This window comes from Eublepharis macularius, chromosome 12 (assembly GCF_028583425.1).
Source record: "Eublepharis macularius isolate TG4126 chromosome 12, MPM_Emac_v1.0, whole genome shotgun sequence".
NCBI classification, from domain to species: Eukaryota; Metazoa; Chordata; class Lepidosauria; order Squamata; family Eublepharidae; genus Eublepharis; species Eublepharis macularius.
In genome coordinates, this window is record NC_072801.1 from 36,536,285 (window position 1) to 36,560,392 (window position 24,108).

The 24,108-nt window shown below is 42.1% G+C and overlaps 1 protein-coding gene across 6 annotated transcripts in view; it reads left to right on the plus strand.

The window, feature by feature from the left end:
* CDK12 (cyclin dependent kinase 12) overlaps nt 1-24,108 on the plus strand; it is a 106,946-nt gene that overhangs the window by 23,234 nt on the left and 59,604 nt on the right. For 3 of the 6 annotated variants that reach the window (XR_008597944.1, XR_008597943.1, XR_008597945.1), the window contains exons 6-13: nt 595-784; nt 3,086-3,142; nt 3,918-4,019; nt 5,158-5,235; nt 6,783-6,899; nt 10,696-10,827; nt 13,199-13,413; nt 16,174-16,632. Coding sequence is in view for 3 of the 6 variants with exons in the window: in XM_054992572.1 (XP_054848547.1) it covers nt 595-784; nt 3,086-3,142; nt 3,918-4,019; nt 5,158-5,235; nt 6,783-6,899; nt 10,696-10,827; nt 13,199-13,413; nt 16,174-16,632; nt 18,064-18,758 (2,045 nt within the window). In the remaining 3 variants the exon portion in view is untranslated. Of the gene's footprint in view, nt 1-594; nt 785-3,085; nt 3,143-3,917; nt 4,020-5,157; nt 5,236-6,782; nt 6,900-10,695; nt 10,828-13,198; nt 13,414-16,173; nt 16,633-18,032; nt 22,467-24,108 lie in introns of those variants that run through there. The other 3 variants (XM_054992572.1, XM_054992573.1, XM_054992574.1) reach the window with 3 other exon arrangements.

The window sequence follows — 24,108 nt, forward strand, 5'->3', positions numbered from 1 at the left end:
ACCCCTTTTCCCTCTATAAGTAATGGATACTGGATTGTGATCTGAAAATATCTTGGGTAGGACCTCTATTTTAACCACCTTGGTGGCAATGTCCCTTGATGTCAAAATTTCCTCTACATCTTGAGGGTCTTCAGATTTTTTTAAAAAAATGTGTGTTCTAGTCCATTGCTTGCTCATAAATCATAAAAATGCAGTAAGAGGAAAAAATTTGCTTCCCTAGGGAGGAAGATTCCTTATATCAGCAGCTGTATCTGTAGGGGGAGTGGGATATTGGGGAGTTTGGCTCATTTGGTCAGGCAATTTTGCATGACCTGGAGGCAAGTGATGAGCTGGAGTTTTTTAAGTTGGTGATGGCAGCTGGGAGGAAAGGCAGAAGAGCATTCAGTAGCAACTTCTTTTCTTTTACCAAAAACGGAGATGTTTTTGAACCTTCTTGTTTGCGCGTTTGAAACAGGGGTGAGCGGTTTGATCCATGTTTAGATTATGGTGCATTGGTACAGAAGTCTCCTCTTTGTGCTGCTGAACTCCAGTCAAATCTTGTAAGACTTCTGATCTTTAACAGTGCTGTCTTTCCTCCTCTTTCATTTATTCCAGGTGCCTTTTACCTTGTGTTTGAATATATGGACCACGACCTCATGGGATTGCTAGAATCTGGATTAGTGCATTTCTCTGAGGACCACATCAAGTCTTTCATGAAGCAGTTGATGGAGGGGCTGGACTACTGTCACAAAAAGAACTTTCTGCACCGAGACATCAAGTGCTCCAACATCTTATTAAACAACAGGCAAGCTGCTTGAGTTACCTCTTATGATGGACCCATTTGGATCTAGTACATTACATGGGAATTAGGTTTCTGTCCATCCAAATCTATAATGGTAGGGAATTCCTTTTCTCTTATGTCCTTTCTTCAAACCTCTCCATCCCCTGATATATTGGGGGAAAGCTTTTACTGTATTCTGCTATTTACCAAGCAAAATGGTGAGTCCTTAGAGTGGACCTTTTTCAATACCTGTATTTGCACTGTGGACTTTCTAAAGGTGATTTTCCTGATTATTTCCTTGGTATCATTCCTCCAATAAGTAAAAATTGTCTTTTCTGAAAGCCTTCTGTGAACAGGTGAATACAGATTCTCTGATACAGTTGGCTGTTGAAGTTACTTCATGTAGTTACTATTGCTGCTGCTGTTCTCATTAATATTTTATTGTGGATTGTTGGATTAATGTCTTTAAAACTTGTACATCATTTTGGATGCCTTCAAGTAGAGAGTGCAATTTATAAATATTAAAAGTGGAGGAGCCTGAAAGACTTGTGAGGGGTCATCTCATTTTCTCCTGTCCTAATATTTCCCCTTTCCCTTCCCCTAAAGCTGCCATAGCATCTTCCTTTTTCATGCTACCTTCTGTCCTTCCCAACCACCCACCAGCCTATCTTTATCTGCCCCCCATCCTGTTCTTTAGCTTCCCCTTAGCAATCTCTACTTGAGAAAACTATGACCCAGTTGCACAGTGCAGGCTGTGGGGTTGAGTCCAGTCGCACAGTGAGGAACCTGCCAGAACTTGTGAAGGGGGCCTCTCTTTCACCTCTTTCCTTCTCCCTACAGTATTTCCTCCATCCACCCCTGTGACAAACCCCTATACCCTCCCTGCTTCCTTCTCTCCATCTTTGTATAACAGTCTCTGGAACAACTGTCATTCTAATAGCTCTGTTTTCAAGTGGAAAACACTTGCATTTTTCCTGAACTCCTTGAAAATCTGCAGTAGGTTGTTGGGTCCATCACAATGTTATGCAAGCCCTAACTTCTAGAAATCTCCCAGACCCACCTGAGATTTTATCAGGCTCCCTCTTTGTATCCTCAAGCTTCTCTATACTGACATAAGGCCTATAAACTTGTGACATTTTCCCGTTCAACATAGGTGGGATTTTTGTGCTGCTAAATTCGGAATGGACCATGGAATATTAATCAGAATACATATCTCCTTGTCCTCTGGAGTGTACAGCACATTAGACCATATAAATCACAGAGCTAGTTGGGTGAATAGGAAGTGGCTGGCAAGTTTGAGAAGAGAGAAGGAATGTGCAACATTATTCTGTTTGAAGCCTTCCTAGGAACAGCAGTTTCAGTGCTGAGGAAAAATATGCAGATTCTTCTTTTGATGAGGAGTTGGTTAGCATTTGTGAAACAGCTATTGCAAGTTACATGTTTGAGATGGAACTGTAATCTCACCTCGAATGGTTATTTTCAGTGGAGGGCATCCCATTTAGACATTGGTCACGTTCACTAGGAATTGAATTTCTGCAATCCTGAGAATCCTTCCTGTGTGTTTTGAAAGATAGCAAGCCATTGGAATGAATGCAGATTTTTTCCCCCATCCTGTTCTAGTGTGTGCTTCCCACAACCATAAGAGGAAGAGGAGGGGAACTGGCAAAGAGATGAGTGAAGAGCAGGACAGGGAAACACAGAAGCTGCAGCAATGGGGGAGGGACTGTAGTTTAGTGGGTAGAACATCTGCTTGGCTTGTCAAAGGGCCCCAGATTCAGGCTCTGGCATCCCAGTGAAAAGTGTTTGGAATGATCTTTCTCTTACTGGCAATGGTTTTTTGGGTTCTCAGATAAAGTAGGTGAGCCAAGGTGTTGTTTCAGTATAAGGCAGTTTCATTGATTCAAAATACTAACTTCAGTTGGATCGTAATTTATAAGGGATACAGTCAGGGGCGGGGGGTTAATCCAGACTCAAATTTCTGCTCACAAAGGTTTTTGTCTGAGCAAAAACCATAGTCTGGCTGCACCCCAGAATACCCAATTTTTAAATAGTGATGGACAGTTCAGTTGGTCTGTCTATCCATCAGTTTCCGCACAATGACCTTATGTTCTATGCAGATCCATTGGGTCACTTTTTAAGCTCTTAGAAATACAGTTGGCATTCTCCAGTGTGGGAAGGACTGTTCCCTTGCAGAAGAGCCCAGGTTCTACGATTTGGTGTGCCAGCACTTCTGTTATCTTTACATTGGTGTAACATTCAGTTGCCTACTTGTGCATTTGTATAAACCTTTGTTAGTGATTGTCCACTGTATCTTATTTCTGTTAGTGGGCAGATCAAATTGGCAGACTTTGGACTTGCCCGGCTCTACAGTTCAGAAGAAAGGTGAGATGCTTTGCGGGGAGGAGGTGGAGGATGGGGTGTGGGGTGTATGGATTCAGTTGCTATCCACCACCATCTCCTGCTGCATGAGTTGTGTTGAAATGAATTATGAAAGGGCATGAGAGTTCTCTGGCATATTTCCTGTTTGTCTCAACGGGGCTCACGCATTTCATAATCATGGTGCTTTGTTGCTTGAGTGAACTTGTGGGTAACACCTGGTCCCTGGGTTCAAATCCCACTGTAACTTTGGGCTCATTAACATTAATTTCATTCTCTTTTTTTGGATTTTGTGTGGACCAGTATGGCTGTATAGCTTTTTCTCATCTAACTGCCATCCCAAGCAGAGTTATACCCTTCTAAACCCATTCAGTCTATATAGAAAGGTTAGGATTGCAATCCTCTGCTTAGGATTGCACTGTCTGTAGTAATCGTCAGCATCACTTGTGAAAGCACCTGTTACATGACTTGGATAAAATGTTAACCCAGTTGACTGGCAAGCTATCTCTTGATGGAGATTTGGAGAAGACCCATGTGATTGTCCTTGATTTCATGGTTGCAGCATATATACACTTAAGGTAGACACATTCATAACTACATTGAAGATCTCCCCAGAGAATTGATTTGATGCAGTTCAGTCTCTGAGAGAAGGCGGCGAAGCAAAGCCAAAAAATTGGTTTTCTGAAACCCCATGGTTAACACAACTCAGTTTGCTAAACTATTGCAGCTCCACAAAATATGCTCCAATTTCTTACAGAAATCTTCTTTCTTTCTCCTTAAGCCGTCCATACACGAATAAAGTCATTACATTATGGTATCGACCACCTGAGTTGCTGCTAGGTGAAGAACGTTACACACCAGCTATAGATGTCTGGAGTTGTGGGTGAGCCAGTAACTTTATTCTTTCTGCCTCCTGAGAACAGCAGCATTTATCTCTTTGTGTGACAGCCAGCGAAAACGCTTACGCGCAATAAGGATTATTTTAATTTTTTTAAGAAGGTGTGGTGCAAAAGCTGAAAATGCATTTACATTTAATACAGATAAGAAACTATTTCTGTGAGGGTGCACAAGGAGTTTGGGCTTTTACATACCGCTTGTCCTGTTTAAAACATAATATGGCCCTTTGTTACAAGATTTCTCTCTGTCCTGCCTTGAGGCACTGAGGAATAGAATGCTGCTTCATTTTTCCTATCTCTGAGGAATCATGTGTTTCCCTTCATCTCTCAGACCAGGAGCCCAAGGATTATGGGTAGAGCGCCCAGATGTAGAGACTATATCGTAGTTCTGTATTACTTTAATGAATTAGTTTTTATTTTACTTTAATTATTTTATATTTTATTTTATTATTTTAATATCAGTATTACAGATCTTTAAATAAACTTTTCTGGCACTGTTCTGTTCTTTGACTGTAATAAATAATTAATTCATGTATTTATTCCTAGTCAGAAGGAGAAAGTTCAGGGTAACCCATCTGAGTCGGAATGGTAGCTTCCTCGTTTTGAGGCTGCCGTGCTTTCAGGATCCAGTCAGACCTTCTGATCTTGGTTCACAGCCATCTGTGGGGGATGGCAAATACCCCAGGGATGACTTTTCACGAAGCAACGTTAAGCTATTTCTTTCTAAAGATCCAGAGGAGTTAGCCCTGTTAGTCTGCAGTAGCAAAATAGCAAAGAGTCCAGTAGCACCTTTAAGACTAACCAACTTTACTGAAGCATAAGCTTTCGAGAGCCACAGCTCTCTTTGTCAGATGTATCTGGCAAAGAGAGCTTTGGCTCTCGAAAGCTTATGCTACAATAAAGTTGGTTAGTCTTAAAGGTGCTACTGGACTCCTTTCCTATCTTTCTAAAGAGGTGTGGAACTGCAGGCTTTTGGACATGCAGCCTCACTGGTTATTTCCTTGTCTCCTGGATTTTAGCAGCCCTCCTAAGCAGAAATTGTTTGTTTTTACTTCCCTGTTCAAATGCTTATCCAAGTATTTTGCCATTTATTTAACCTTTTCCTCACCCTTTTTTCTTTCTCAGGTGCATCCTTGGGGAACTATTTACAAAGAAGCCTATTTTTCAAGCCAATCTTGAGTTGTCCCAGCTTGAATTAATCAGGTAAAGTAATTTGTGCGCCTGTGGAAAAGAGCTTCCAAAGAGGACAATTTGTACCTTCAGCCTTTTTGATGCTTGTTGGCCTTAACTTGGCAGACAGCTTCTCTGAGGCTACCATTGCTTACCTTTGTTGCAGGTTGGTAGGAGGCCTATCTGCTTCGTAGCTCTTGGCCTGCAAATGCAATCACTGTGATTGGAAAGGAGCTGCTAGTTGTAAGGTGTTAAGAGTGATGCCTGTGTAAAGAGATGCAACTCTCACAAACCTGTTATCTTGGGAGGGTATTTTCTCGAAACTGGTGGGAGGGGAATATCACCTAGGAAAAAATGGAAAATGTAGTGGGAAGTCAAAATATCTGCAGTGCTTACTTATCAAACTATGTTGCTTCAATAACATATATAACATTTATAAATTAATTTATAACTTGTAATACAGAAATGTAATATTTTGGCATATTTATGACACTTCAAAGTATACATGTCTCAGTTTTTTAAAGCAAAATTGCACATACACCCACAATGTTAGAGACAAAGTACTGCAAACTGCTGCACCTTATGTTCTCTTATTCATTTATTATTTATTAATTTAACTTCTGTCCTGACCTCTCTGCAAGCAGGTTCAGGACAGTTACAACAGTAAAACGTAAATTTACATTAAAGCTTCAATAAAACCACAGAATTCCTGTCTTAGCAGAAGTATCTTTGTGTGGTGACTTCTGAGAGCTAGGAAAGAATTAAACTTGATGAAAGTAGAAAATACAGATTTTGTAGTAGACAGTGTATCATTTGGACAGTCTTCTAGTCACAATAGAACTTGTAATGTATTTTAATATAGTTCTTAACTTTAAAAAACTGGACTCTTCCAGAATGATTTATCATCATGTATGTTGTGGCATATTAATTGTGAACAGATTAAACAATAATCATCCTTGAAAACAGATCAAGATGGGTAGCCATGTTAGTCTGTCTGTCTGTAGCAGTGGAAAAGAGCAAGAGTCCAGCAGCATCTATAAGGCTAACAAAATTAGTGGTAGGGTATGAGCTATGATACCCTACCACTATTCTTGAAAATGTTATGTATGTCTACAGTATGCAACACAATTATCACTACCAGTTGCTGTTATACATAAATATCTTCATACTGAATGTTTAAGTAAACATTATCTTAAGCATTTCACTCATTGCAAAAGAGAAAATAAGCATCTTTATCCACTCTCCACAAATTTATCCCCCACCCCCCACCCCAGCTTTTTCCGGGCCCTTGCATCTCATATTTTTCAATCAGGAATACATAATAGAATGTTTGCTCAACTTACATGAAATATTTTAATTCCTCTCATTTTCCCTTTCCTCACTGCTGTTATTTTATTTATTGAAATATTTATACTCTACCTTTCATCTTGACTCCAGGCAGCTCATATGCCACCTCTGGGTTGAGTCAAAGTATCTTAGAGTTGATTTGACAGCACTTAAGATAATTTACATATGCTGTGGTTTTCTTAAGTGAGAGTTGATAGAGTAAAGAACTATTTCTCCTTCCAATTTTCTTGCAGCCGACTCTGTGGGAGTCCCTGCCCAGCAGTATGGCCAGATGTCATCAAACTACCTTACTTCAACACCATGAAACCGAAGAAGCAATACCGTAGGCGTCTGCGGGAAGAGTTTTCCTTGTGAGTTTTCAAATGCAGTTGGGAGTGTGTGTGTGTCTGTAAATTCTCATGGACGTAAGACTCTGAAAACTTAGAATCTACATTTTAATCTCTGTGTGACAGTCATCATTTGTTAGAGTTTTGGTGAGTGTCTGAAAGGACATGACTTTTCCATTGGTGGCATCCCAAGTTCTGGATGCCATGTGGGGCTGCCCTTGAGGCTGACTTGGAAACTGCAGCTGGTACAAAATTTGTCAACCTGTTCTCTTTCTGGGTCTTAACCATCAGGAACATTTTTGTTCCATTTTGAGTTCTCTCTGATGGGTTCAGTTCAAGGAGCTGGTGCTTAACTTTTGAAGTTCTTCACATCCTAAGTCCTGCATGCAGAAAGGATTACTCTCCCTTTCCTTATCCTTGCAGCAACTTCGTTTTTACCAATCAGTGCCTTCCTTCTGCCTCCTCTCTTGCCAGGGCATGATCAGCACCTGCTCAAATGTGAAAGTTCTTCCCTCCTCCTCCCCCGTGCCCTGGTCATCAGCCCCTACTGTGAAGCAGCCTCCTATCGGAGGTGAGGAAAGCCTCCTTGCTACCCTTGCTGACTTTACAAAGAAGCTGTAAAATGGAGCTTTTTCAAAGGAGGATTTTTGTACTCGAATATCTTTCAGGGGCATTAATTATTCTGGCTTTATTTTGCATTTTCTTAATCATGTTGACTTAATTATTTTATTGTTACCCACGTAGGATCCAATTGCAGACTTTAAAATACTTTAAATAAATTGTTCCCACTCTCCAACTTCAGAAGAAAGGTTAAGGCCATTCTGTTTAGGAAATTTTAGTGGCTAGTATTGGACTAAAATCAGAGAGACCTAGATTTAGATCTGTACTTTGTCATGGAAAACTTTGGGAGGGGGGGATATAGATATTTAAACAAAATTTGCTGTTCCTTGTTTTTGTGTAAGTGTCTTTTGGGACTATTGTAAACTGCTGCTTTGTATTAGGTTTCTGTTTTATATGCTGTAAATCTTTTGTATGCTTGTATTTGAGTGGCACTAACTTATTTTTAACTATTTATATTTTATGGCCTTGGGTTTCTCTGGAGAACCAAGGTAGAGCATACCAGTTGTTTAATCTAGTATTAATAGCTAGCTCCCCCCTTTCTCAGCCAATACACTTGATTGGAATATTTGCATTTTGAATTGAAGGTTGAGGCCACATGAGTCTGATCAACATCTGTAAAAATTTCTACAGAACAGTTTTCCTGCACAAGCAGCTGAGCTGTTCCTCTAGGGTCCCATGGCATCTGTGTCCATGCATATCATCATGCTAGCCACTGAATATACATGGAGTCACCACTATGGCCAGCAAGTTAATATAGCTTCTACCCTCCTCATGCCCATCTCTTTCCCCAAGTACTCTGCTGGAGCAGGCCCCAGTAGCACATAAATGCTCACACCCACCCAGCTGAGCTTAATTCTGGAACCACTCGTGCCAGTGTGTCCTGAATGACCCCTCCTTTCTGCAGTTAAGACTGATGCTGTTGTGTATGGTGTATAGCCAGCAGGGTGTAGTGGTTAGTGTTTCAGACCAGGGTCTGGAACACCCAGGTTTGAATCCCTGCTCTGCCAGGGAAGCGTGCTGGGTGACCTTGGGCCAGTTACACACACTCAGCCTAAACTACCTCACAGCCTTCTTGTGAGGAAAAAACAAGAGGATGTAAGCCACACTGAGTACCAATTGAGGAGAAAAGCAGGATATAAATGAAGTAAATAAGTAAATATTGCTGATTGCAGTTAAGGTCATATGAAATTACTGAGCTTTATGGAGCTGCATTATACCCAGGGTGGATTTGACTTGAATCATGATTTGTATCGCTAATCAAGAAGACTCTATTTAATCAAGGTTTCCCACATAAAAATCCAGTCTTGCTGGTTGTTCTAACCTTTACATAACCCCAATCAATAGATAGATGCATGTTTCATTGGTAGAAGGTGTACACTACATTGTTACATAGTGATTTATTTTGAAACTTTTCAAGTTAGTTTTATAGAAAATGAAGAAACAGATCCCCAGTTTGAGAACTGCAAAAAAAAGCTTCTGTGATGATATCTTCTAGAATGAGCACTAAGTCCTGTTGGGTAGATAATAAAGGATGATTATCCTAAATAATATTAATAGAAGACTCAGGGACAACATGATATTGGGCCATAATCCATGATTTACTAGAACTGATTTGCAAAACCTTTCTTAAACATTACATAAATATATTGTCTCATACTATAGAACATGTGTCCCCAACATGGTTCCTGTGGGCACCATAGCGCCTGCTGACATCTTTCCTGTCACCTGCCAGCCAAGTGTTTTTAGGAAATGGGCTGGCCAGGTGGAGCTTTTGTCCAGCAGAGCTTCTGATTGGACATTGGAGAATTGATTGGCTGTGCAGATTTTTAAAAAGTTGATTCTGCAGCAGCTGCCATCATAGCATAAGGACTTTCATAAGCAACTGAAGGTAAGAAAATGTGTAAGAAAATATTTTAAAATAATATGTTCATTTTTAAATGCATATTGTTAAACAGAACTTCTGCCTGAAATATTGAAGAATTACCATTTGAGTTACGTATTACCTCACTACCTGACATCTTGTGGTTGGTTCCTCCTGTGGCAGCCATTTTGTTGTGGTGCCTGCCATCCTGTGTCACAGTACCAGTTGCTCACAGGCTCAAAAAGTTTGGAGATCCCTGATGTAGAATTAATAATCCCTATTTCCATGATGAGATATAGTTGAGTTATATTGTATTATAATCGAACACTATCTTTACATAGGATTTTCCTCAAAAAATGTTTTATAGAAAAAAAATCTGATTTTTGTGAAAAAGAAAAAGCATTGATTTTTATCCACCCTGGTTGTATGTCAGTCCTTTGCTCCATCTGTTTTAAACTATATATTCTGTCTGGCAGTGGCTCTGTAGAGCTTCAGGCACTGGTCTTTCCCATCCCTGCTTACCAAGATCCTTTTAACTGGAAATCTCAGGTTAAATCTAGAACCCGGAGTACACAGACACGTGTGTTTTGTAGCCCCTTTTTCACAAGATAACTAAGCAATATATCCTGACTGTCTTGAGTAAATTTTGCACTTGTATAACCTTCTGGTGTCCAGCTGAAAAAGGGGTGGAAAGGTCTTGAGGCAGGAAAAGAATTGGAATAATATAGTAGAGGAATCAACCATGGAGAAACTGGGGAGTAAGAAACTACTACCTAGGAATAAACAGAAATGCAGTTTTTAATGTCTGTCCAATCAAAAAATGCAGCTGAACTATCAAGTATAACTAGTGTTGCTCAACCACTAGAATGTTTGATCTAAATGTGAAAAACACAAGTTCATATCTCTGCTTGGTCATCAAGTTCAGTTGGATGGCCTGGGTCGAGTTATTGCCTTTCAGAATAGCCAGCCGCACAGGGTGCTTGTGAAGCCATAGTACTGTTCTAAGTTGCTTGGGGAAAGGGATGGAATGATGCAGATATAATTAGATAACCTAATAGACCAATCCAGTGCTTGCTTGGAACTAATTTCCAATGGGGCTTACGTTCTAGAAACTTGCAGTCATGGTCTCCCAGTCCAAAAAACCCTCTCTAGCTGTACATAAACATTGTATGTTCTTGGGCAAGACCCATCCTCTGCCCTGTATGTAATGCAGGGGTGATAGCAGCGTCCTATTTGAAAAAATCACAGAGATAAGGTATGTTGGCCGAAAGAGTAACACATTTTGTTGCCAACATCATAAAGTCCCTTTGTGCTATTTTCTCCCTGTGTTTCACTCAGCATTCCTTCTGCTGCCCTTGACCTGTTGGACCATATGCTGACGCTGGACCCCAATAAACGATGCACAGCAGAGCAGGCCTTGCTGAGTGATTTTCTGAAAGATGTTGATGTTAGCAAGATGGATCCTCCAGAGTGAGTATCTTCTACCTCCTGTCCCTAGATTTCTCTGGGCAGGGAGCCTTGGTGTGTGAAGCATGGCCTACTTTCTTCTTAGGCTTGACTGAATGATACACTTACCACCGTCTATTCTTCGTGATACAGATTTGTGAATATTGCCATGTCCCTTTGGCATCTGGAGTTGTTAGCTTGTTACCTCCAACAATTCTCTGATTATTTGATGTGACCTTTTTGGTTTGAGATATTTTGAACATTTGCATTATGCTCACAGGGGAATTAGGCTTTTTTTGCCTTCCCAGGTATTGTATATTGATTTATCTCAAAGAATGGAGGCCGTCTAGCTGTCTGTGTGTCCTGTGGTTCACCTTCAAAGTACCGGTTTCTACAACTTCTTTTAGAAAATTAGCAGTGACTCATGAAATAAACTTCCGGAGTTCTGGGCTGGGGGTGAGAAACACATTGGAATGGAAATGTTTATAACGAACCCGTCATACCACACAATGCATGTGAACAGCACATGGGGGAAATACTGATACTATATGGCTGCAAATGCAGCTAGCATGTCATTTAGACCAGGTCTCAGATGTACATGGCAGGGTGGATAGCTTGTTGTAAAGTAGGGTCCATCCACCCTCCCCTTAACCTACTCAGAATAGGCTATGCAGTTTAGAGCACCACATGATATGGGTAAGGTGGAGAAATGCACCCAAGAGGTTCCCTCCACAAAACTAGTTGCTGTAGGCGACTTCAGTATGTTAGTCAGCCAAATGTTACAGGGGAAATGAACTTGCAAAATTTGTCATGGGGAAGGTAGATTCTGTGGGTGACTCAGAACTACATGAAATGCCAGTCCCACTGTAAACTCTTACGTGCAGAAGTGCAAATCCACCATGCTGTGGTGCTAACAGGATCTAAGAAGGGACTTGTTTTTCTTCTTGTCTCTGCCTTCCCCACTAGTGTGCAAAGAACAGAGTTGTTTTTTAAGTCCACACCATCAATTATTTCTGTAAAAAAAAACTGATTTAGAATCTGAATATAATGCAGACATAATCTCATGAAATGGTATTTATGAAAAGTTGCTTTTTTGTGGAGAGAACATCTCGGTTGTCCAGCAGCCAAGTAGTTCTTGCACTTAAAGCTAGCTTTAGGGCCTGGCAGGTCATCCCTGTTGTTGTCCACTGAGCCACCTGGGTGACGTTTTACTCCTATTTTATGCCTAGTCACCTTGTTGCTACAGTTGGCTCAGGACTCCCATTGTATATATTTGTGACTCTTTATCTACCAATCGAAGAACATGGAAACCTTCCAATGAAATGTTTTTGTTTCATGGAAGACAGTAACTACAATCACCTTTGCTTGGGGGTGGGGGTTAAACAATGTGACCTGGAACGTTCACCAACTTCATAGATGGCAGACAGTGCTATTGCAGTTTTTTTACATTGGGCTCCTCTTGTCAGAAGCCCAGAACAGTCCACATAATACCTTTTAATAGGAACAACCAAATGGCACACAGATCAAAGCCAAAAAGAACACAAGAAGAAAACATATGTTCTAATGCTGATGCTGGTCAGTACCTGTTTTCAAATGTCTATCCTGGATTCAGATAGTTAAGATATAGAATCTGGGATGATGAACATTAAATTCTCTGAAGATAAGCAATTTGTTGCATATCATTTTGTTAAATATTAAGTTAGATATTTGAGTAACTTCGTTTTCTGAGATGGGGTTAAACTCTGTATCAACATGCTGTAATGGTTATAGTATCTCGTTAGCATACACTTTTATTTTAGGAGATATCTGGATAGTAAATGGAAAATTAATTTAATCCTCAACCCTCATGATTTTCACTTGAAGACACAGCCGATTGCCAGTTCTGATCTACCCTAAACTTGGTTCCGTGGCAAGTCCAAGGTTTATAATATGTCTTGTGACAGGGATCCAGAAATTTTGGCTTGGCATATTAGCCTTCCATTACTTGAGGTCCGTATTGCTGCTGCTTATCTGCTGGCATGCACAGGGGACTTGTGGTGCACTACACTAGGCTACAGAGAAGGCAGAAAGCTTATGCAAGTCTTCCTTGCGTCTGCCTTTCTCTGTAGTACAGAGCAGAGTGTGAGACTGATTCCATTCCTTCTCCAAGTTCTCTGCACTTGCCAAGGGACTCCGAGCATGAATGGGGTTGGGTCTTTTGAACAAAGCATAGTGAAAGAATCTCTCCTTCTCTCCCCCCCGCCCCACGCATTCTCAGTAGTTAGTGGAAAACTTGGGATCAATAGAAGGGCAGTTTCCTCTTAATGAACTGGAAAAAGAGCTTGTGGGCAGCTGCTTCTCAGCTACTTACCTTCACTCCTTCCTTCTTAGTAACTTCTGCTTGCTATCTTTCTAGCCTCCCTCACTGGCAAGATTGCCATGAGCTATGGAGCAAGAAACGTCGACGGCAAAGGCAGAGTGGTATCATATTAGAAGAGCCTCCTTTAGCAAAAGTTTCTCGGAAGGAGACAGTCTCCACAATAAGTGCAGACACCATCAAGAATCACAGCAGTCCAGCACACCCACCACCTGCCCAGATCAAAACACACCCAAGTACCGGAGACTCACTTGGTAAGCATATGGCCTGGAACGTTCACCAACTTCATAGATAGCTGATAGTATTATTGCAGTTTTACATTAAGCTCCTCTTGTCAGAAACCCAGAACAATCCACATAATACCTTTTATTAGGAACAGCCAGATGGCACACAATAGTATGTACGCTTTCAAGTTCACCAGAACACTTTTCAGGGTGGCTTTTACAAAATATATAAAAAGAGTTTTGGAAAAGAGAATGCCGACGGACAGAATGTAATGTCCAGTTAAAGCCTGCCTACTGTGTTAGATGCAGAGCAGATTCAAAGAGAGCTGGTTTCAAGTTACTCCAGGCAAGAGGCAGTACATCACTTACACTCCAGGAAAAACAAAGCCCAACAAATGTGTCTATACCAATGAAGCTCAAAATCCATTTTTGGAAGAAAGACCAGAAATCACTTGGAGGTAAACTTAAGGTGCTTCATGAGGTACAGAGTCAATTGAAGCCAACTTGGTAGTCTTATTTCATGTTGCATTCTTAGACAGAATCTCTTGGTAGTCACACTGATAAAAGCTTAGTCAAATACTTCTCTGTTGTCTGAATTCAGGTATTACAAAAGTAGAAAGAAGTTGCTGACAGCCATGTTGGTTTCGCCCCTTCTTAACTTTTATTAAGACCAACCAAATGACAGTTAGCTACTTGTTTCCTCTCTGGGCTACCAGGTTAAGCTCTGTAATACAGATCTGACACAGTTTGTCATCTTCAGACAAATCTTGTTGCACAGGGAGCCTAAATGTTGCATCTGTGGCTTGAATCCTATGAACAAAAGTCTGCACTAGAGAGGGGCATGAATAAAAAAAAATGAACCATGCGGTTCGTGGTTCATCACGTTTCACGAACCTGCCCCGGTTCACGAACCAGTTTGTTTTGGTTCTTGAAAACAGCACTTCCGGGCCAACAAATCACCACTTCCGGGTCAGCAGAAGGTCACTTCTGGGTCAACATAAGGTCTGCAGAAAGCCCAACCCCTGTTGCCTAGGAAACTGATTGATTGGCACCAGGCTGTCTGCAGTGATGAACCAAATGAACCGCCCTAAAGTTCGTGGTGGTTCGTCAGAAATGGGCTCTGACGAACCACTGGTTCACAACCCACGAACCGATCTGGTTCATGACGAACTTTGGTTCGTATTTTGGTTCATGCTCGTCTCTTGTCTGCACACACTAGATATCCTCTGCTACTGAACACACTATCCCTTCTGCTAGCACTTTTGTTTGTGCAAGATTAATGTTTTCCAGTGAGCTCTTGTGGAAGCTTGCTCTACAGTAGAGGCTCTCCAGCACATGCAGAATTTGCTCATAGGTTCAGAGCCCTGGTCTAGGGGACCCATGAGCTGGTGCATGAAGCCAAGGCAGCAAACTAGGCTGTACGCTAATGAATCATTGGCTGTTTAAGTAATCACACTGTAAAACATCTACCTGTTGGATGGGGAAGACTCCCTTCAATATTTCCTCTTTTTCATTCCATATTGGAATAACTAATCGAAACCAAAATAACCCCTCCTCAGATGCCCTCAAATGTACCCTGAACTCCCAGCCTCACAGATTAAAAATTTGACACTGATTGAATAATCAGCTAGGTTTAGTTGATTAATAGAGCAATCCTATACAAAATTACTCTAGTCATTGATTTTAGTGGTCAAGACTGGAGTGATACTGCATAGGATGGCACTGTTAATAAAATAAACCTTCTCGTCCTATTTGCCAGAGATCTCAAGCTATCCCTGACTTACGCATCTCATCTTTGGCTCCCACTGGAGTTCAAGAGAATCAGGTTACGCTTCCTGTTTGAGGGAGGAGTCATGCCCTGAGTTGTATCTGTTGTGTTCAAAGTGATGGGCCTTGCTGGCTCTTTGACTTGCTTTTTATAGTGAGGCAGTCTCTCCCCCCACCCCCAGCCCAAGTCTTCCTGCTCTGTGCTGTACTCAAGAAATAGAGGTATTGAACTTTCAAAGTACATACTCTCTGGTCACTAAGCCCTGGTGCAGCTCTCAGAATGCTTGTATGAATGCTCACTTAATGGTGCTCCCTCCCCATTTGAATTCCTCCTTTGAGGTCCATAGAGGGTTTAAAGTGGATTACAGGTAATGCTAAAATAAAGTAGCTGCTTCTAGGAGCGTAACTAGAGGCTGTGCATGTTGGCAAGAATCAAAGTTACAAATCAGAGGTATATGGAGCTATATACCTGGCTGGCAGCAGCTGAAGAGTGTGCTCTTGCAGACAGATAAAACTGATAGGGGCGGCTGCAGGGCATGGTGGGTGTATGCGTGTATACATGTTTGCATGGGTATGGGGCGGGGATGAAACTTTCTGTACTTTTTTGTCATACTTTATTCAGGTCTACCAGTAGATAAACATTTCTTGGTAGTCTAGGTCCTCCAGTAGGTGTGCAGTGTTTCCTGTAGGCTCGGGTCCTTTCAGGTCCACCAGTAAGCACACAATGTTTCCTGATACGTTTACTGGGTGATTGGGCTTATGACTGGCTCAGCCTAATGGTGGGTCCCCCACTGTGTGCCTGCAGTCATAGGCTGTGCCCCTAGACAGCCAGGCCCTTTAGCAGCCCTGCATATGGTGATCGCAAAAAACTCCCAACCTTTGAGTAGGAAAGCATATTTCTGTGCTTCTAATAGTGGATTTGGGGGCAGATGTTGCACGTGTTCCTTTGTTCACTTCCATTCCTCGGGCCCTGATTTGATTTTTTCCTCCTGTTTTCCTGGTGGCCTTCCTTGTGTTTTGCAGCTGGGCTCGGTGACATCACGCAACAGTTGAACCAGAGCGAGCTGGCTGTCTTGCTGAACTTGTTGCAGAGCCAGACGGACCTCAGCGTCCCACAGATGGCCCAGTTGCTCAACATCCACTCAAACCCAGAAATGCAGCAACAGCTGGAGGCCCTCAACCAGTCCATCAATGCTCTGAATGAAGTCACCACGACCACACAGCAAGATTCTCAGAAAGCCACTGAAGAGGAAGCAGCTGTCGAGGAGCCACCGCTGCCACCAGCCCAGCCGCCTGAGGAGCAAGGCACCCCAGAAGCAGCTGGCTCTCAGGGAGACATGCAGAATGTTCTGGCAGTGCTGCTGAGCCAACTCATTAAGAACCAGGAGTCTGCAGCCAGCGGAGAGGAGAGCAATAGCGAGAAGAGCAGCGAGTTGCGGGGGCCACAGAAAACCCCCACTATGCCTCAGGAGGAAACTGCAGGTAAATAATTGAGATACCTCTCACACAAACCACCACCCCTTTGCTCCTGGGACCTAAGGGGGACGATGCTGTGGGGCTTTCCGAGTAGTAAATAAAAAACACTTTGAATATTCTTTAACCATGCCTGGTAGTCGTCTCTGAGTGTGTGTGGAATCTGATGCTCGCCCATGTCAAAAAACCTCCATCCTCTTGAAGAGCTAAGAGAGGGCTAGGCTAGAACCTTTCACCTAGCTGTGTGCCTTTCTGTACAAAGTACTTTCTGAACATTTTGAGTGGCTCATACCACTTCTCCCACGGTGCATGTGTTTCTAGAAGTTCCCCAACATCAGTCATCAAATGCTGTAAGGCTACCTTTGTAAATCTACCTTTCCATTCTATTTACAAATTTTGTTTCACTTGAGCCTATGATGAAGCTGTACAGAAGAAAGGAGCTGAGCTACTGTGCCAGCCCTTTTTGTGTGTACACAAATTTTTCTACTCTGTCAGAACCTCCCGTTCTATTGGCTGATTTTCCCTTGGAAAGAGATGTCACAGCCCAGGCTGAAGTAGAGTTGCAGAAGTTTTTCTGTAATAAACTAACCCTAACCTCACTAGGAAGAGTAATTAGAAGGCATTCCTAAATTTTTGTGTTTATATGTCTGTTTTAAACAACTCTTGGAATTTGGAATGGCAGCTGGTCTCTAAGGTTGCCTGTGTCCCTCCCAGCTAGAAGTTGGCTTGGATCATTCTATTATAATCAGGCTGCCCAGCACAGAACTTAGCCAGAATGTATTTGTTCAATAAAGAGTTTGGTTATGGGTGGAATTACATTTGTATGTCATCTGGATGGAATTTTCTTCCTGGTGCAGCACTGAACAGTGTGAGAATCTTTCCCTTTTTATTTTGGGCTTTTTAAAAAGGAAGCAGGCTTATAGCTTCCTGATTGCAGAGATAGGCTTTGATGCAGGAGGGTATGCCTGCCAAAGTCTCAGAAGTGGGGGTGGGGGGCTTTGCAGAAATTTCAATGGATGGGACCTCAGTGCTCTATCTAGCACTTTGTATCTCCCAGTATCAAGCAGAAACAGAATAAACTATACACACTGAAATAAACTTCTTGTATTCAGGTCTCAGTATTTCTGTTGCATTGGTACAGAAGGGGTTCTAGGGTGGGAATGCCTGTTTATTTTTTAAAGCTCAGATTACACACAGCTCCACTTATTTTTCTTATTTCCACGTACCCCACCTGTTAGTGGCTGTCCCAAGATCCCAGGAGGTCTTTACAAGCCCTTTTACCTGAGATCTTTTCAGTGGGAGGTAACCTGGGACCTTCTTTACGTAAAGCGTTTGGTCTTGTTTTAAGCTTCCCCACATATAGCCTCACCTCTAAAATGTATTGATATTTGTTCACATGTGCTTTTAAGATGGTGTTTAAAAGAAGTAACCATTCCACAGCCTGTCCTCACATTCTCCCACCAGAGAAGAGACCCCCTGAACCTCCTGGACCACCACCGCCACCAAATCTGGCCGAGGAAAACATCTCCAACGCAGCTCAGGAGTTGAACCCAGCTGTTACAGCTGCCCTCCTCCACCTTTTATCCCAGCAAGAGGCAGGGCCGCTGAGCCACCCAAAGCATGAACCCCAACCGGCGAGGCCCTCCTCGGATTACGCCAGGTCACAACCCTCAGCCAGGACTTATGGCACCGATGGGCCAGAGGGCAGCGGCTTTGATGTTGACGAACGGAATTCCAACCAGACTTTAACAGAGACATCACCCCAGACTTTGGGGAAAAGTAGGACCTTTCTGGGCTCCACAAGTCACCTTGGGGAGACAAGCAGCTACCAGGGTGCAGGATCTGTTCAGTTCCCAGGGGACCAGGACCTCCGTTTTACTCGAGTCCCTTTAGGGGTACACTCTGCTGTCGGGCAGTCCTTCGTCAAAACTGAGGGAAGCAACAACACACTGGCGCACCTAGAGGCCAAAATTCACAACTACAGCGAGGTGGGAGTGACAAACACTAGTTCTAGTGATGCAGGAACAAGTCACACCTGGGGGAATCCAACCCTGGCCTCTGCTTATGGAAAAGCCTTTCGCGGGTCAAGTAGAGTGCCCCCGAGAGGGGGACGAGGAAGAGGGGTACCATATTAAATGACTGCAGGGGGTGGCGTCTTTGGAGAGGGGTGGCATTGGATTGCTGTCTTGACTCTTGAAAGCATCCAGTTTGCTAGGGCAAACCACACCTCCTGTCTGTGGCCTCCACACAGAAAAATGGTTTATTGTTGGTATTTCTTTTTCTTTTTGTTCACTAGGCTGCTGTCAGCCTGTTCTCCCCCTTCCCCCATCCTGCCCTTGCCCTCAGAGACTTTAAAATGAATTTCTTTGTCCTGAGTTGGAATCTGTCCATTCTTAAAAGACCTAATTTGAGTTTGATGTGGTGAGTTTTCCCACTCAGAGATGGGGAAAGGAGACCTTAAAATTAGTTATAATTAAATTGGGAAATATGAACTGAATGTGTTTTCTAGCCTGGAGCCAGAATATCTGGATGAAATAAATTGGCACCCTGGTCTATAAATGCAGCAGAATAAGGTGGCAGAATGAGTGACTGGCTGCACTTCTTTGCCTCCTCCATTAAAAAAAAACAACTCCCTGCACATCTGGGGGAGAGGTGTTTACTTGATCCCCTTCTTGTGTTAGCTTACTGCCAGGAAGGAGGGTTTTGATGTGGAGTGGGGAGAGCCTTGCAAAAAGATGTGATTTCTTCAACTGCTTACACCCTATTTTGCCACCTCATTCCATTTCATGTGTAGATCCAGGCTCAGTATTGCAGAGGCGATGTGTGTTTTTGTTTTTCCCCCTTGCCTCCTTGAATTTCAAGGTTTGTCAGATGGTGCCTATATGCCTTTTATACTGAATTAAGAGAATTTGATTCGTGTTGCATAAGATTTGGGACACACATGCCCCCTTAAGCTGCATTTTCTTCATCTGGAAAGACAGGGTGCTACATTATTTCAGGGTGAACTGCCCCCTGTTTTACTGTGAAAGGCCCTGTGTTGTCATCTTCACCTTCCAAACTTTAGTTAAACTGACTTTCTGTAGCATCTGGAAGTCTGCTGACTTTTGGATGGGTTTAGGTTTTTTTTCCTCTTTAAGAATGGCAAGTGTCTTTGTTGGAAGTTCTTCAGGCCAAAGTAAATGGCTAAAATAAAAAAAAACCAAAAACTTTGTAATCTTTAAATTCTTGGGGGTGGAAGGAGTTTCAAAACTGAAGCCAGAGGGAACCTCAATAAATGGGGTTAATGTTTTAAGTTTATTCCAGCTTCTCAGAGACTGGTCTCTCAAGTGATTTTGCTGTTAGCAATGTTAAGAAAGCCTTTGCAAGTTTTCTTAGTGAAAATATCTTACTTTTGTTTTAAAAAATGATTTAGGTGTGTGTAAGAGCAAGGGCATGCACACTTGTTGAGGGTTACAGTCTTGAACCGTAAAACACAATGCAGAAACTTGGGTGATTATAATTCTTGGCTGGAAAAATTTATTTTCTCCCTTCTCTCCCCCCCCCCCCTTTTTTAAACTGGCAGTGTTCAAAGGGAGAAATGTGTCTGGAATTGGAGGTTGGGAGAGAGTGTGTTCTGGCTCTGACTTGCTCAACAAAAAAAATGACTTATTTTCTTTTTATTATACAAAAGGAAACAGCTGCCCAACTGGGTAGTTAATTGCTGCTGAGGGTGGGAAACATAATATGCCTTATAAGTACGACCGGACAAGAGACACAGAGACTTGTAGGGGGGAGGGGAGGTGTTGAAATAACTTTTAGGAAGGGTTGTGTGGAGGAGGGCAATATTAACTGTAATATATTATTCCCCCTTCTACAAACTAAAAAAAACCTTATTGATGCTACAAAGTGTAGTAAGTTTGCAAATTCCAAGTGTAAATTGTATGTGTATTTTTTTTATTCAGTTGCCAGTTCCTGCCTAAGATGCAAAACAGAAAGTACTGTACGTGCTGAGTATGGTAAATAAAAAGGAGAGGCTTCTCCCAGGCATTTATTTAAACACTTCTTTTCCCCTTCTTTTTCAGTAAGCAGTTTGCTAATGTCCTTGATATTTTTACAGTCCTGGAGTTCTCCTCAGACATGTCTGCTCTCTTCTGTCCTCTACTCAAAGAAACTGATGGGCTGTTCAGCCATGTCAATTTTCTGCAGTCCTGTCATAAGCCTATAAACCAGTTCACCTAAATGAGACTACCTACCCCCTCTTTTGCAGGGTCTCAAAGATGCTGACTAAAATCTCACTTGCATTAATCCCTGCAGAATGCTTCCTCCAAGGCAGGAGTTTGCTTCAGAGGTTGCATTCAGTAGGGAGGAGGATGTCTGTTACTCTTACCTCTGTTACAGTTATCCTAACCCTGCATCCCTCCATGCCCATTCCAGTTCAGTGTATAAGGCTTGTGGCAATCTTAATGTGTTTGCATGATCCAACCAATTTAGCATTTAGCCCAGCAAGGGTATCTTCTTGAATCTTAACAGGATCAACAAAGGGTTCAAGGTAGGTTGTGAATACCAGTTCCCTTCTCTCATATACCAGCCATATCAGTTTTCATATGTGGTTGCCTTTTTTGATGTATCTAAGCCACTGCTTCTTAATTAAATTATTGTGTGGAATAGCCTCTGTCCTGTGGCCTTGTTACATGAGGGCCACCACATGCCCTATGTAACTACTTGCTGTTTACTGGGTTGAGAGACCCCCAGTGTCAACAATTGTGTATGCAACTGTAGGGTGTTGTGCATTGAAAGGAGGCAGGGTTTAAGTGGTGGTAGTTAATAAGAGAAAACAGAGGTAATAGAAGGCACTGAAAGAGTAGGAGGGAAGGTTCTGAAAGAACCACATGAATTGAACTGCATTTTTTATTTTTTAAGAATTTTGACCCATAAGACAGGAAATAACTGAATACACTGCTGCACTGACGTAAATGTAAAAATTGATGGAAAATGGCAAATGCATTGAGCAGCAAAAAGGTCAGGATATCGTACATGTATTTCCATTGTTTCTCATGGGAAAACACAATGGAGTGTCAGGTGCCACTGGTATAACTTTGGTATCACTGCACATGTAGGATATTTTTCTGTGCAGGTGGTTGATTCCATGCATCCGCATTTGTGAACCAGCCCCTAGTGGTGATAACATCAAGTTTACAACTAATTAGTTCAATATTCTGTTGTCGATAATCGCCAGCTAGATTTCTCCATGCCCTTCATAAGCATAACGGGATATGACTAGCTGTCGTCTGATGATTTTCTTTCATCAGAACTGTCCATACTGCCTCTGTACATGGAGGTTCTATTATTCACTTCATGATACACATCCATTAACATCTCCACTCCCATGAACTTGTCCAATTGTTTTTCACATACAACCTGACTAAACAAGTGGCCAGCACTGCACCTTGTAAGTTAAGTTAATGATGAGTTGTATGGGCTACTTCCTTTAATCTATTGTGAAGCTCCTTTTCAGTTGCTACTAGTGGCTAAGTAAGAGTTCTCTATGTTCAGTTCCATTTGTGACTCACAGTATCATTTTGCATGTTTTTCTTCAAGTTTTTCCCATGCATTTTTGAAAACACGGAAAAACTTGGGGGTGGGGGGGAAGCCCCAACTAGCAAATGATACTGTGCATAAGAGAAGAAAAAAACAATGCTGTTAAGAAGCATACTTGTACTATAAAGCCCCAGGTTACCTTTTCCTGTAGCTTTGCTCAATTCTGTAGGGATTTTTAAAGAAGTGGTGTGACCAAAACTGCATATTTTAATCATGGGTGTGTTGTGCAGTGGCTTAATCGATAGAGTTTGAATACAGGAGGCTCAGCTTCTTAATCACATTTTAGAGAAAATTTCCGTTCCTCAACAATCACTAACCTGCTGCAAACTAACATCAAAATATGTTTTTAGGAATAAATCGATAATAAAACACTTAAACATGCTATAGAAATCATGGTTTCTGGCCTGTGCATGTAATATTCTACTTTTTCAAAACTGTACCAAAGCGGAATTCTATGCCCTGCATACATTATGCAAAGTATGCTTATATTGTATATTATTATTTGTGACTTCTCTTTGTAGAAAGCAACAGGGCACTGAAGAACTGCCTACTGAGCAACAAGATGTTCTCCACAGCTCTTCCCTTTCCCCATAGTTTTCAAACTTTGTCAGGCATTGCGTACAAACTTCCAAGCCTAATTGCAGTCTGGAGGGCTAGAAACTTCCTAAATTTAGAGTAGGTGGAACTGAGATTTTCAGGTTTTTGAATGCTGTTAACAGTATGACTAGCAGCCCTGAATTCATGCAACATTCAGTTTTGTTCAGACCCTTTGTGCCTAACTCTATGTGTGCATGCGTGCGCGTGTGTGCGCGTGTGTGCGCGCGAGAGAGAGGGGGGGGAGGTTTAAAAATGTAAGTAGTGGCAAATGCAAAAAGCAGTGACACTTTCACCTTCTGAAATAAGTGGACTTGTATGAATGAAAGACAGTACAAGATAGGTAAGGTTGCCGATGATTTGGTTTGAAAGCCAACCGTCTTCCTCTCCGACCCCCTCCCCATTTCATGGGTAAAATAGATAAGGGCAAGGCTTTTTTTCGGGGGGAACGTGGTGGAACGGAGTTCCAGCACCTCTTGAAAATACTCAGCAATAGTGCTTGAAAATAATATTATTTCAAAGAATCCTGTGTGTTTCTTTCTCATTTCCCTCTCGAGAGTTCCACCACCTCTTTTCCCAGAAAAGAACCCCTGGATAAGAGAAATCTTGTTTTTTCCAAAGGCAAAGTGTGGTGGGTTGTGGCAAACATGGCACAATTTGGTATTTCAACCCAATAGTATGACCTAACAATGCAGTGTTGCATGGTCAATCTAGCAAAATACTAGCTGGCCTTGGTTAGCAGCCTAGTAGAACATGGCTGTAGCTCTTTACTTACTCAGTGCTTAAAGGTCTGGAAGATCAGCTTTGACTATTTTTAAAGTGGTTCAGACAGAGTATGCAGAAGACTCCAGTATTCTGGAGGAAGAGGAAGAAGGAGTTTCTGTGATTCCTTGTCAGTCTTCTCAGAAAGCCAGAGGTTACTTGGAAGCTTATTGAGGGGTCCTGAATGACAAAAATCAGTAATGGCAGACTGGTTTTCCCCAGGGCTGGTTCTCTGGCCATGTCAACCAAGCAATTGAGGAAGGAGCTGATGTACTGCAGGAGCTTGGCTCACTTCTAGGCCTCAGAAGCAGGAGAAATAACTAACATTGCCTTCTGGGCTTGTGCTGTCACAGTCTGTGTTCAAGCCAAGCCCCTATTTAAGTGCTACATGGGCTTGTCTTGGATGTAGCTGGTGACAGTACAGGCCCTGGCAATGATAGCTGCATCTTGCTTGGGGTAATTCAGTGCCCTGAACCATCCCAAGCTTCCTTGAAAAACAGCTTGGTTACCATTTCTAATTTTTAGATTCAGAAGAACAGTATGTGTGCCTGT